The sequence below is a fragment of the Urocitellus parryii genome, chromosome 7 (genome assembly GCF_045843805.1).
Source record: "Urocitellus parryii isolate mUroPar1 chromosome 7, mUroPar1.hap1, whole genome shotgun sequence".
In the NCBI taxonomy this organism is placed as follows: Eukaryota; Metazoa; Chordata; class Mammalia; order Rodentia; family Sciuridae; genus Urocitellus; species Urocitellus parryii.
Window position 1 is genome coordinate 15,398,957 of NC_135537.1, and position 13,806 is coordinate 15,412,762.

The following is a 13,806-nucleotide window of genomic DNA, read 5'->3' on the forward strand; positions in this document are numbered from 1 at the left end:
ATATAAAAACGGCAATGATTCAGGATTTGCCACACATGGGGAAGTTACATGCCTTTACTTCCTCAATTTCTTCCTTTTAGCAAGTCAGAGCTAATTAAACCACAGAATCTGAATGAGCATTCTTAATTTTCTTGCTTGTAAAAGGGAGCATTATTGACTTATGCAAACTGGGTCCAATTTACAGCTATCGCTGTAATTTAATTATTTGATGACGCACCCCATGTCTTCATGAAGTGTCCTGTGGCACACTAATGACTCAAATCCTATGCACTGACATGCATCCAGCCATTAAACAGGATATGAAAGGATGCATAAGACCTTTGTTTTTACACATCTTCAAAAGCAGTAGAATGAAACACAGATGTGAACAATAGGGGTATTAGAATTCAAATTATTAAATGTAATTAATAAAGTCAAGGGAAGTCAGATAATTTGATACCCATAAGGATAAGGCCTAATCCTAAAAGGTGAATTTTGATGGAACAAAGAATTTATAAATCAGTCTGCAGAATTAGGAGACATGCCTAGTTACAGCCTTTAGAAATATGCACTAAGAGAACCACTCATTCTCTTGTAGGCTTTATGAGGAGCTTCTCAACCACAGGTAATCTCACAGGAGTTATAAGGGCTTTGAATTAAAAAAAAAAAAAGTGAGAACTGTAAATTAACCAAGTACATGGTAGCATTTTACCAAGTCAACGTAAAATCCATTTTCCCCAGAAGAAAAAACTTGCTTTTCTAAGAATTCTTCTTGCACAGTGGAACATTTAGAAATGGAATAATAATTATCTTGTGAATCAGACTGTCTATATGACTTCATCTCACCCTTTCTGGAGGAAAGGCACACTACTAATTTAGCAATTCCATAATAAAGATAAGTCACATGAGATGATGGTGTTGTAAGACACAGCAAGTGGGATCTTTATAACTTTATCTGCACTCCCTACCCAGTGTTTATGAAACTGCTACTTCTCATCTAGTATAGCATCTGAGCAACTATGAACTTCCCTGGAATAGATCAAAGTAGAAAGTAAAACAAAACAAAACAAAATCAAATTAAAAAAAAAAACCCTCATAATCTATGAGAGATACTGCAGGAATTCCCCAAACATCCATCCACAAAGATTGCATCTTTTTTGCTCAGAGCTAAAATTTATCAACTAGTAGTACTTTGTTATAGCTCTAGCATGATCCATGCTTTGGGCTAAGCATGACGAAGTTCAGAATCTGTGTACACCTACTAATTTAAATTCTCCAGCAATTAACATAGTTCAACATCCTTCAAGAAAGGCAACATAAAGCTGGCTAAATGTACAAAAGCTCCCATCATATTTGCCTATAGTATTTTAGATATAAGCTAGCTTTAGCTGAAGAGGATGGCAGTACTTTGAAGTGGGAAGGTACTATTTCCTGTCTGAAATATCAATATAGAATGTAATAATAGCTAGCACTGAGAGCTTGCCATTTCCGAGGCACAGTGTGAAGTAATTTACATGTACTATCTCATTTAACCCTTACAGCAATCTTAAAACATAGGTCTTATTAATCCATATTCTACAGGAAAAACAAATCAAGGTTAAGGAGATTCGACCCAGAAACACAACTGGTAGGTGAGCAGGATTTGAATGGATCTGGCTTTGCTCTATAAAATCTATTCTATGCACTACTTAAATAGACTACAAAAGTTAAACATGTGCTTTCATTATAAAATAATTTAGGAATAGATAAGCATGATTGGTTTTTAAGCTGTCAACTGCCAGATTCAAACATTCCTTCATTTCTAAGATGCCCCATTGTTTTATGCACTAATAAGAAAAACAGTGCTGCCATTTATGATCTCCTTGATAAACACCAATTTTAGGGATATTCAAATATGAGAAAATCATGTTGTTAAGCTAATGGAATACCATGCATGTAATTTTGCCTGTCTGCTCCTCATTCTACTTTGAACCATCCTTTCCAAGTCTCATACATTAGCTTCTTAAAAGCAGGTGCACCCACCATCGGATCTGCCCTGCATGCTGAGTACTCCTGCCCCTGGGCACTCTGCTCTATTTGCAACACTTCAGCCATCTCCTAATGGCATCCCTCAGGACACTTTTCAGCTGACTCTTTCTCTAGACCCCAGACCATCTTTGATAGGTTTACCTCCAAATTGACAGCGTTAAAATCTCTTAAATTCAGCATGTTAAAAAGCCTAACTGTAAGTCCTTTCCCCTTTAGGGGTCCATTACCTTTGGTGTAACATAGTACAGTGTAAGTGTTGAGAAAAAAGACTTGAGATGATAGGTCTAAGTTCCAATCCAGCTCTGAAACTTGGCCTCCTGTTGGCCCTTGGATCACTCTTTTAACTTTGCTTAAAAAACCTCAGTTTCTTTTATCTAAAAAGTGGTGTTAATAAACATAGCCTCTGATGGTGGTAAAGATATTAAATCAGCTATCTATGAAAGTAATTATCAAGTTGTCTGAAGCATACTAAGCATTCAATTAATGATTGCCATTTCTGCTATCATTAATTAATGAGATCCTCTTCTGCCCAAGCACTTAAGTTGGAAATTCAGAAATATCAGTACATCTACCTCTCACTCAAATTCCTTATCTACTCAGTCACCAAATTCTGATGCTACTGGAAGAAATACCCTGTCTTACGTAGTTTACAAACTAACTTTACTGTCTTTTGCATTAACATATTAGCAGCTGAATATATTCAAAAGTCTTTCCCATTTAAAATCACAGTGGCCTATGACATCAGTTTCTGTTGTTTCAAGTAGTATCCCCATCCCATGTGTCTCAGAAACATGTTTTTTTTTTTTTTTTTGAAAAGATTTACATAGTTCTTTAGTTCATTTCTGGGCATTTTGTGTTATTGAGAATTCTGACTCCCGCACCTCTGCCTTTCTGCCTCCACATTTCACTTTCTAAAATGGAGCTATCAACATCAGTCTGCTTTGTCCTGTGGCTGATCATTCACCTTACTCCCTTATTATGAAAACAATATATTTTTACTCTACAAACTTTGAACATATAAATACTATTTCAAATCACTTGTAATCCTGCTATGATAGCTGCATATATATTCTGCTAGATTATTTCCCATATGGTACATCATAAATTAAAATCTATTTTATAAAGATGAACCTTATTGTACATGCTGTTTTTTACTGTTACCTCGTAAACATTTAGAATGTGTAAGCTAATATTTATGCTAAAATTAAAATTGTAATAGACTGTCAACATAAACATCATATTTGAAGATCAGAGTTTTCAAATATAAAATATAAAAACAAGGGCTGGGGGTATAGCTTAGTAGAAGAGCACTTGCCTAGAATGTGCAAAGTACCTGGCTTATATCCCTAGTACTGCAAAACAAATAAGTGAAATATAAAAACTAAGAAATGGTTGGAGGACACAGGACAAAATAGATGAAAACAAGAAGAAATTACAGTTACAATGATATGAAAACAAATCTCACTTCATAAGAATAAAAGGGAAAGAAGTAAAAGTGGGTTTTTAAATTAAGAAATGTTTAGTTACAATAAAGATATAATAACCTTTTTATAGCTGTGAACATTTCTGCAGCTATTTAATCAATAGGGATACATTAACCTTATTAGACTGTGACAGCATCTCAGTCTTTTTTGGATTAAAGTAAAACCAATAAGGCCAGAAACATCTGAGAAGATAAAGAAGGGCATGATGGTTTTTAAAAAATTAGGTTCTGACCATCTTTATACTTTCATACCCAAAAGCATACATATAAAATAGTTATTTCTCAATCTTTGTTCATTTTTGTGGTACTAGGGATTGAAATCCAGTGGTGCTCTACCACTGTGCTACATCCTCAGCCTTTTAATTTTTTATCTTAATTTCTCATAAAGTTGCCCAGGCTGGCCATGAACTTGGACTCCTCCTACCTCAGCCTCAGGAGTTGCTTCAATTATAGGTGTGTACCACTGTGACTCACAATGTTTTAAAATGTTCATGCCATCTTACAGAAAATTAAAAATCTTAGGCCTGACTTCAATGTTTGAAACTTAAAACAAACAAAAAACCAACCCAACCTTAAGATATTAAAGCAATGTCAGAATGTGGATTTTTTTTTTTTTGCTTAAAAATGTTGATCATGTGCTACCAACACAAGCAAGGAGCCCCAGTTGAGACTCTTGCTCTCTGACCAGTGAATGGTGTGGAGGAGAGCTCAATGTGGGCCAGCAGATCATACTGCTTTGCTTTCACAGCAGAAAATGGAGGAAATCAGCCTTGCAAATGAAAGCTTATGACAGGAGCAGGTGGCATTCAAAGTCCCTTGACTTGTTTTGGAGTAAACAGGGAAATGTTTTACTCAAAAATTTTTCAAAATGATTTTCTGGAAGTTATTTTGTCAACTCAATGAACTTGAGTTCTAAATCCTTCCCATGAAGATCTGCTGACAAAGGTTGCAGCTAGGTAAGAAAAGGAGGAAAGAGGATTTTCACTGTGAAGTTGGAAGTGATGGCCCAAACATACACTTCAGTTAAATTTCTCCCCTCCCTGATTATCTCAGAAGACTGTTTTTTGAGACTCAGTTGGGATAGCACAATGGTTAGGAAAGTAGGCTCTGGCACCAGACTGTGTTTGAATCCTGGTTCTGCTAATTACCTGCTGGGTGCTGGAGGGCAAATTACTAGATCCTTTTGTGTCTCCATTCTTTCCTGTAAAATACTATCTGCACCTACCTCCTTGGGTTTTTCAGTACTACAGGGGTAACACATGTAAAGCACAGAATATCTGGATGCACCTGAAGAATGATAGTGAGTCTTATTAATATATTGGACTTCAACTGTAAAAACTTAAAACAAGTTATGATGTTGAGTTCTATCCCTTTTAGTTTCAGTTCTTCGTATATAAAACCTTCAAATAAATTCTGCAAACATGTTAAGCTCTGCCAAATGATTGCAGTTCCTTTTGTCCTTATTGTCTCAACACTATCCATCAGTGCATAAATCTTTACAAGCACATGTTCTTTTGACATAATTGAAAAGGTCTAAGGAAAAATTAAAGTAACATGAGTATCCACAGATTATTTCTTCTTGTAGTTTGCTTTGAATTTTTAACATTAAAATCTTCAATTCCTCTAGAAAATACCTAAATATAAAATATATTTTTATTAAAACATCTAACAAATTACTTCAAGAATTTTCATTTAATTCATCAACTTTTTCTCAATGATTTGAAAATGTTGCACACAACATCTTGTGAGCTTATTATTACAATGGTACTTAGGTTTCACAGAGAAAATACCATCACTCTGGCTAGGTTTCACAGAGAAAATTACCATCACTTTGGCTCCCTGCTGGCTCACCAGCCCCCAGAGCAACAATGCTTTGGCTCACAGCAATTAATGACTGAAAAGGGTGTCCTATAGATCTCTTAATGTGATTACTAGGGATTTTCTAGTGATGAAGGAATACTGTATTAGCAGACAAATCTTAACTGATCATGTTTGTGATTCTTTCAATATGTTGCCAGATTTTATTTGCTAATATTTAATTAAGATTTCCTATAAGTAGTTTTAAAAGAATAATGTATTCTTAACTTTTAAGAAAATGAAAAAAAATACAGAATTTGGTTGTAATATAGTAATTTGACTATAGCTAACAATTCTGTATTAAATACTTGAAATCTGGTATACTGTTGCCTAAAATTCCATAGTAACAGTAGCACTCCAACTTTTCCCATTTTCTGTTGTCTAAGATATATTTTCTTTTTTCATTTTTGGTACCAGGGACTGCTTAACCACAGAGCCACATCCCAGTCCTTCTCAGTTCTTATTTCAAAACAGGGTCTTGCCAAGTTGCTTAGGGCTCTACTAAATTGCTGAGGCTGGCTTTGAACTTGTGATCCTCCTGCCTCAGCCTCCCAAGCCTCCAGGATTATAGGTGTGCACCATCACACCCTGGCTGAGATATAGTTTCAATCTTTCAATTATTACTATTCTTTTAAAACATATGCCTCTAGATAATATTATGGTCATACTAAAAAACAATTAGAATTCTATCTTTTAACAGATAGAATTTAGAGAACATGGTGGGCTAGGGATGTGGCTTGCCTGGTGCACTGGGTTCGATCCCCAACACCATATAAAAATGAAATAAACATATTGTGTCTACCTAAAACTAAGAAATAAATATTTTTAAAAAGAGAGAGAACATGGTAGACACTGTGCAGTGATAAGTATGCTTGGTTTTAATTTTAAATTGTATTTTGGATTATACTTCCAAATGATTTCTCTTTTTCCACCCCTTGACAATACTGATTAAAAAGTTTTCTCCCCACTCTCTGAGACACACTGAATAAGTAGTCCCCCAACATATTGAGAAGTTTTTTTCCCTTATCTCTTTAGCCAATAAAGATGAGTACCTTGAGAAGTTCATCCTATTTTTACTCTGCTACTACTAAATTTTAAACTTTCTTTATCTTAAGTTCATTGATGCCAATAACCAAAAAGTATTCTGGGAGTCTCCTTGGAGTCTTGTCTTCATCTTCCTGCCCAGCTGTTGAGAAACAACACCTTGTAACTACTGATCCCTACTACTGGACTGCTATATCATTCTTTTTTGAGGAATCATTGGTCATTAGCATTATTGCTTGCCACAATGGTAATAACTGCTATTCATAGTACATTCTATGCCACTTTAAAAAAAACACGACTTTTTTATTCTGATTAATTACTTGGTTGGCTCCAACATGCCTTTGCATATATACATACATATTTTTTTTCAAGGGAAATACACATAATTGGGATATTCTGTGCATCTTTTAAGGTCAATGATGATCTTTTTGATGCCCTTTCAAGAAAAGATACCTCAGTTGACTGAGGTAAAATACTAGTATAACCCTTTCCCCCTCTAATGTTTCTGGTGATATTTAGCTACTTTTAGTCTGTAGTAGCATTAGGTAACTGGATACAAATTCATTCTTTTTCCTTTTAGATAATCATTCCCTCCCTCACTCTACCCTACCCCATCCTCACACAGATGAATGCTTATGATTTCTTTATCTTTGAAACAGAACAATTTTGTTAGAACACATTTGAGTGATTCTTTCATAATTATTAACATCTTTACTAAGATACAATTCATATATCAAATGTTTTAAATTTTGGGGGGGGTCACCCATAACCCTGATATGAAGAGTCATGATTTCCTTGTTGCATACTTGTTTTCATTCTGAATACTGTTACTGTTGTTGGACTTCGCTTCTCTCGTGCTCAATTTTTCATTTAGAAATTGGAATACATGGAGTTCTGGACTGACCTCTAATACAATCTCTAATTCATTCCCTGTTTAATTGAACTTCCACCTCCTCACCCAAACCAGTAACATCTGCTCACTTAGATTCTACACATAACCAATATTGAGAATTGTGAGCATTATGACAAAATTTTGTGGGCTTTTTAATAATTTGGGGTCAGGCAAAAGAAAAAAAAATGTGAGCATAGCTTGAATATTCCTTTCTGGTATACCACTGTGACCCACAGCCAGCTAGCAGTGTCCCTTCTGCAGCTGGTCTGACCTTGCCAAGAGGCAGCCAGAGCTCTGAGCCATTGCATGGGTATGCGTTGAGCTGTGAGTAGGGGCATCTTTTCTCTAGTACTTGGGTAACTGCCAGAGGCTCCAGAAGCTTCAAGATATGCTCCCTTTCCTATCACAATAGTGCTGCAGTTCACCCAGGTCACCAGCTTGCTCAAGCAAGATGAGGGGATATCAGTGAGCGCTGGGCACTAGTTCTCCATTTAGCATGAGATGAGCTCCATGATGACAGGTTCTCACTGGAACCAAGTTCTGTGAAGCTAGGCATTTGCACAAGGCTATTTCCTAGCTAGCAGTGATAGGAACTTTTTCCTATTAAAGTCATCCGGAAAATTCAGAAACTGGGGCTGGGTGGTAGAGGTGGGGGTGAGCCTGTGAAGTTTACCAGGTAAGCTCAGCTCATCGTCTTGACCCACAAGCCTACACCACGCTGTGCACAGCCGTCAGTGGCTGCCCTAGGGTGCTCTTCCCTTTCACTTCACTGGCTCCATCGCAGAGCAACTTTATCTTCTTTACACTGTCCTGTTTACCCAATGTTTTTTTTTTTTCTCTCTTCAGCTTTGCCAGGTCTGACCCTCATGCCCTGCTCTCTTCTCATTCTGTGTACACTCCCTGGGTAATCTCATCTACTTCTTGGCTTCAACTGTCATCTGTATCAGAGGTTCTCAAACTCCTCCCCAGAACATTGCTTACATAGGAACACACTTTCATCAGGAACCTCTCTCTTCATACCGTGATTCCCCACCACATGGACACTCTGAAGTCTCCAAGGGGCATTTACGGCTTAAAGAACCATTTCTCATGCCTGAAGATCTTTGGTCTGGGACATCTGTCTGCTCTGTCATCCAGAGTTGATATGTCACCATCATCGGCTGAGTTATATACTCTAGAAACTTGAAAATCACTGCTACTAGACCCAAGTGGATCACAAACTGACTAAAATAAAACATAACACCTACAGACACACACACACAGGGATCTGTTTAATGATTTCAAGCCTCTGTGGTAAAATTTTACCGAAAAGGGACAAGAATCTAAGGAGTCAGAGGTCTGTAGGATACTGAAGAAAAAGATGATGTCAGAAAAAGGACCTTAGAAAGACAACAAAGAAAGTAACCTCTGCCTACTCTGCCACCATACAAGGTCCTTGGAGCCAGTTTACACAGGGCTGGCTTTAAGGCCAAGGATGCAAAGGATGCAGATCTAAAGACAGCATAATTCTGAAATTGCCCTGCAGCTTGTCCTCAGGCCGCCCAACTTCAGAAGAGACCCATCCCACAGTCTAAAATCCCTGTCTAGCCCTGTCTACACCATGACCTTCAACCGAAGGAAAGAGACAAAGAAAAAGGCAATGCAGGGAGGGGTGGGAGGATCACAGTTGGGTCAGACACTCGTTACCTCTCAGGTGACTCTTTCTCTGGCTCACCTTACTCCTCTGTCTTTATTTATGGTACAGTTTAAGTACTGTCCTACTTGCAGGAATTTGGACAACACAGCACACACCTTGCTAAAATGGGAAAGTATAAGTTCTAAAAAATACATGAGTTTTGAGAGTTCGGCGTACTATAAACGGTGAGCATATTCATCCTTTCCCTATTAATTAACATTTATTGAAGTAAGGCATTATGTTTTTTTCTTTTGTAAAAAACTTTTTAATTTCTCCTATCAGCACATAATACACTATAATGTTCCCGTTTGCTTTAAAAAAATGCTAAGTTTGTGTCACAAGAAGCTGTTACTAATCCACTAAGATAGGACAGTACTGAGATTTTCCTCTCAGAAGAGGTGACAGGCTTGTTTGAAGAGTCTGGATGCCCTTAGCCCAGTGTCCACCACAGTAGAGTCTACTATGCAGCTATTGATCTTGCACCAAGGCGTCTCCTTGTGAAGTACACGTTGCTAGTTGTTAGATGAGGAAAACAGGACCCTCTTCCTCATTAGCATCAATTTCATCCAAGGCCAAAGGAAAGCCACAGGATTGGAAATTTGGCCAAAGGGCCTAGAAAATTCATGAGCTGGTTAATCAGCATCTTAATAACCAGGAATGGTCTAAATTATTTGCAAAGCAATTCAGCTCCATATCATTTTAGTACACAAGAAAAGTTCTGTAGCAACACATAGGGATTCATATGCACTAGTAAGCTCATGGGGTCTTAAGCTCATGCAAATCTGGGTTAAGCTCAGTAAATCCAAGATTTGCTGCAGGATTCTAATTATATAAATAAATAAAAGTGAGATTGTTAAAACAAGTTTTAAAAACCTAGTTTGTAAAAAATAAATCTTTTCTAGAGTCTATATTTACTTATCCTATCCAAGTTTTTTTTTTTTTGCAAAACCTCATCTACTGTTAAAAATATCATATATTTATGCATACAAATGTGTGTGTGTGTGTGTGTGTGTGTGTGTGTGTATCTAATATGTATATAAACAGGATTGCTCTGGGTAAATTCCTGCGAAATTTAGTGACTGTTTATTATGGCTAGAGCTGTGAGGCAGCAGAAGAACAAGAAAGAAAGCGGGGGAAATGGTGTTTAAGTCCCATACTAGTAGTGCACTTATTTTTTTTTAATAAGTTTACACAATATCCAATTAAAAAAAAATCTGAGATTCACTTAATGGTTGTAAGGGTTTTGTCCTGTTATCTACACTGTCAACCTTTCTTGGTAAGACACTGATGTATTAAAGACACTGATGTGTTAAAAGATTTATTGAAATCTGGTTTAAGTGCCGTGACAGATAAGCTGAATATATTACAGAGAACCTGTGTTCTATTTTCTTCTATAATATGCATGGGACTTGAAGCTCTTTCAAATACTACTGGCTGGGACTGTTTTGAGGAAAAAGAGACAGATGAGAATGGAAGAAAAAAATTCTATAACCTCGTTCATTGCCTGCTCTACTTGCATCCTTATCCTTAATCTGGTCGAACTCATTGTGTCTTCCATCTTCTTTAGGTTTCACTGCTGCAAGAGAGACCCAGGTTAGGAAGTGACTTGAGTATAATGCCAGATTAGGAAGTTACTTGAGTATAATGCCAGGATCAATGCTGCAATGGGATGAGAGCCAGAAGAGGCTGTGAAGACAGGACTGGCAATGAGTATCGGAGATCCTCAGAATGTGGCATCTACAACACATGTCCCACTTACTGTGTAGGGGTAGAATTTGCAAAAACCAAACAAATAATACTCATCTAAAAGAAAGGGGTCTATTGTCATCAAGATAATAGTACTTAGTACTCTCTACGCAAAATGTGCATTTATTAAGTTCTTAACACGTTCTTCTGGGAAGACTCATTCTGGTGCATTATGGAATGAACAGGAAGCATGGTGTGTGACAATGGGGACAGGCATCACCTGGGAAGTACAGAGTCCATACCAATAGATGGCTACAAGATAGTGTTTACCTTGATGAGCTTTGCAGACTCTAATACTCCATCTCACTGACTGGACTCAGGAATGCAGACTCATGCTAACAAAACTCACAAAGACACTGATGTATTAAAAAAAAAAAGATAACTTTATTAATATTAATTCATAGCACACAACATCTATGTCAGCCCGATAGTGGAATACCTCCTTGGGAAAGCAAATGATATGAGGAAAGCTGGGGAAGCTGGGTGCACACAGAGGCAGAGCTAGTGCAATGAGAAGAATCCCAGAGAAATGTGGCAAGAGCCTCTGCAGTTCTCTAGAACAGGGCTGTCTGTTTGCCAGGCACACGGGATGCTGGCCTTGACCTGGCAGGTAGTGTTGGACTGATAGTGCTTTGTTTGATACCATACAATTTATATTAGAAAAGCTTTTGTTTTTCTTTGCATGCAGAGAAAGCACTCTTTTGATGAAGAGTGTGTGTGTGTGTGTGTGTGTTTAAGATGACAATACCCTCAACAGTTAAATCTTACTGCTCAAGGTAGGTGTGTGTGCACACATGTGTGTGCAGACGTGTGTATAAGACATCAATATCTTCAACTAGGTTATAGTCAAATCTTACTGCCCAATGGGTGTGTGTATGTGTGTGTTCCATTGTATGGGGAATTGAACCCAGGGCTTCTTCACACAAGTGCTCCAGCGCTGAGCTACATCCTCAGCTTTTTCTTAAAATTTTATTCTGAGACAGGGTCTCGCTAGGTTATCCAGGCTGGTCCTGAACTTTTGATCCTCCTGTCTCAGCCTCCTAGCTGGGATTACATGTGTGTGCCACCACACCCAGTTCCAAGATGTCTTTCAATCTCTTAAGATCACATCATTTCTTTTCTTTAATTTATTAGGTATTCACTTCTCAGCTTAATGATTTTCAGAGGGTATTTTTGTTTCCCTGCTTTTTGGGATCAAGAAGGACACACCACATGGTGGGCTCCACATTGGCCTACAGTTTCACAAAGTGCTGGTTAAATTCAAATCAACCTATATTTACTGTGCCAACTTTATGCCCACTGCTGTGCCAGTACAAAATAATATTATAAAGTATAACAAGAGCCTCTAAGAAAATGTTTTATCTGCTGGATGCCTACAGCCTTTTGTTCTTTGTAAGGGACACCTACTCATTCATTTTTCACTGGTATTCCAGACCCTCTACCATGTACCAGGATTTTCTAGGTACAAAAACCCACAAAGATAACTATAATACTGTACCATTCCTCTTAAGAGCCTATGGTCTAGTAAAGAAATGATACATTTAACAAACAAACAGTACTGTTTTATGGTGGAGGGGGTACATTACTATCTAGGGGAAGAGACAGAAGTCATATCTTTTTAAAAATATGATTCTAAAAAAAAAGAATAATGATTATTTAAAAATTTAACTGAAGGGACATAAAGGTGTAAGTTCCTTCCTTCTCCTTCCATACCACTTTTTATCTCTGAAGAATGACATCCACTTCCTAATGGAGTCAAGTTTGGTACATCCAGATTTTTTTCTATGTTCATGAAACACACATTTATAAATGAATATAAATACAGCTTTTTACATTTATTATATAAATGTGCAACATTTTATATACCCCTACTTATATAATATACAAATACATATGCACCATTTATATAAAATGCACATATGCATGGGATCACGCTGTATACATATATTTGGAAACTTCTTTTACATTGAATTATTTGTTGTAATCTATAAATATGTACAGAAAAGTACACAAAATACAAATGCTTAGTTCAGAAAATAATTCTTTTATATCACCACCATCAGGTCAATAAAAAGAAAAATTGAGGAACTCTCTGTCTCCCAGCCCCAAATCATTGCATTTATGGTAATCATCTCCTAGCTTTCTTTGTAGTTTAACTACTATGAGGAAGAAAAAGTTCACATTTACCAGGATGGGCAAATGCCCTAGGGCAAAAGCACTTGGGTTCTGAAAGCCTCCCTGGAAGCTCACTTTCTTTCAGATTTCAGTTTTTAATTCTGTATCTTTTTATGCTTTCTTGAAGTTATTTCCCAAAATGAAATGAATGTTAATGTATTTTTATTTTTAAAATTCCAAGCTATCTTTGTACTAATAGAAGAAGGTTGCCCTCCTTCACCCAAGTGGGGAGGGCTGTGGGCTGGGAGTGAGAGAGATGGAGAAGATGAAACTGCCATGCTGCCCTGTGGATATTTTCTTATAACGTCAATAGTTTCAATTATTTTCAGCAAGAAGATTGTTCAAATCACCTCACTGCCATATTTCCAGAGAATATCTGTATCACTTCTCAAATTCTTTATTGCTTTATAGTAATAAATGAGAATTCTTATCTACTTAATTGTAACTCCTTAGTGATATTAAGAAACAAACATCTTTGATTTTCCACAGTATGAATAGTGAATATACAATAAAGAAACAGAGTAAAGAATAAAGGAATGGAAAAGAGAATGAATAGGGAGTTACTCTTTTCCTTAAAGAGTTTCCATTTTCTTTTTTAAGACAGAGAAGATGTATATGCATAAAACAATTTAACATGGGACAGTCTAGGGCAATAAAGATACAGTTTAAGTGCAATAACATATTTACACTGATTTCTGATGTATTGTCAGCTGAAAAAAGAAAGTCATAGAATGGTATGTTTGTATAAAACACATATCTACATATCCATCTCTCCATCTGTGCCTGTGCCTCCTGTGTATGTAAATGAATATGCGCATGATACACATGCCAATGCATATTTAAAAAAATTTTTTTAGTTGTTGTTAGACCTTTATTTTTTATTTATTTACATGCAGTGCTAAGAAACTAACCCAGTATCTCACACAT

At 36.8% G+C, this 13,806-nt stretch overlaps 1 protein-coding gene across 5 annotated transcripts in view; it reads right to left on the reverse strand.

Annotated features, from left to right (window-relative positions):
- Nsmce2 (NSE2 SUMO ligase component of SMC5/6 complex) overlaps positions 1-13,806 on the reverse strand; it is a 223,133-nt gene that overhangs the window by 89,078 nt on the left and 120,249 nt on the right. The window contains exon 5 of one of the 5 annotated variants that reach the window (XM_026407134.2): positions 10,451-10,534. The exons of 3 other annotated variants lie outside the window; for them this stretch is intronic. In XM_026407134.2, the coding sequence (XP_026262919.1) occupies positions 10,451-10,534 (84 nt within the window). Of the gene's footprint in view, positions 1-9,265; positions 9,571-10,450; positions 10,535-13,806 lie in introns of those variants that run through there. One more of the 5 variants, XM_026407150.1, reaches the window with a different exon arrangement.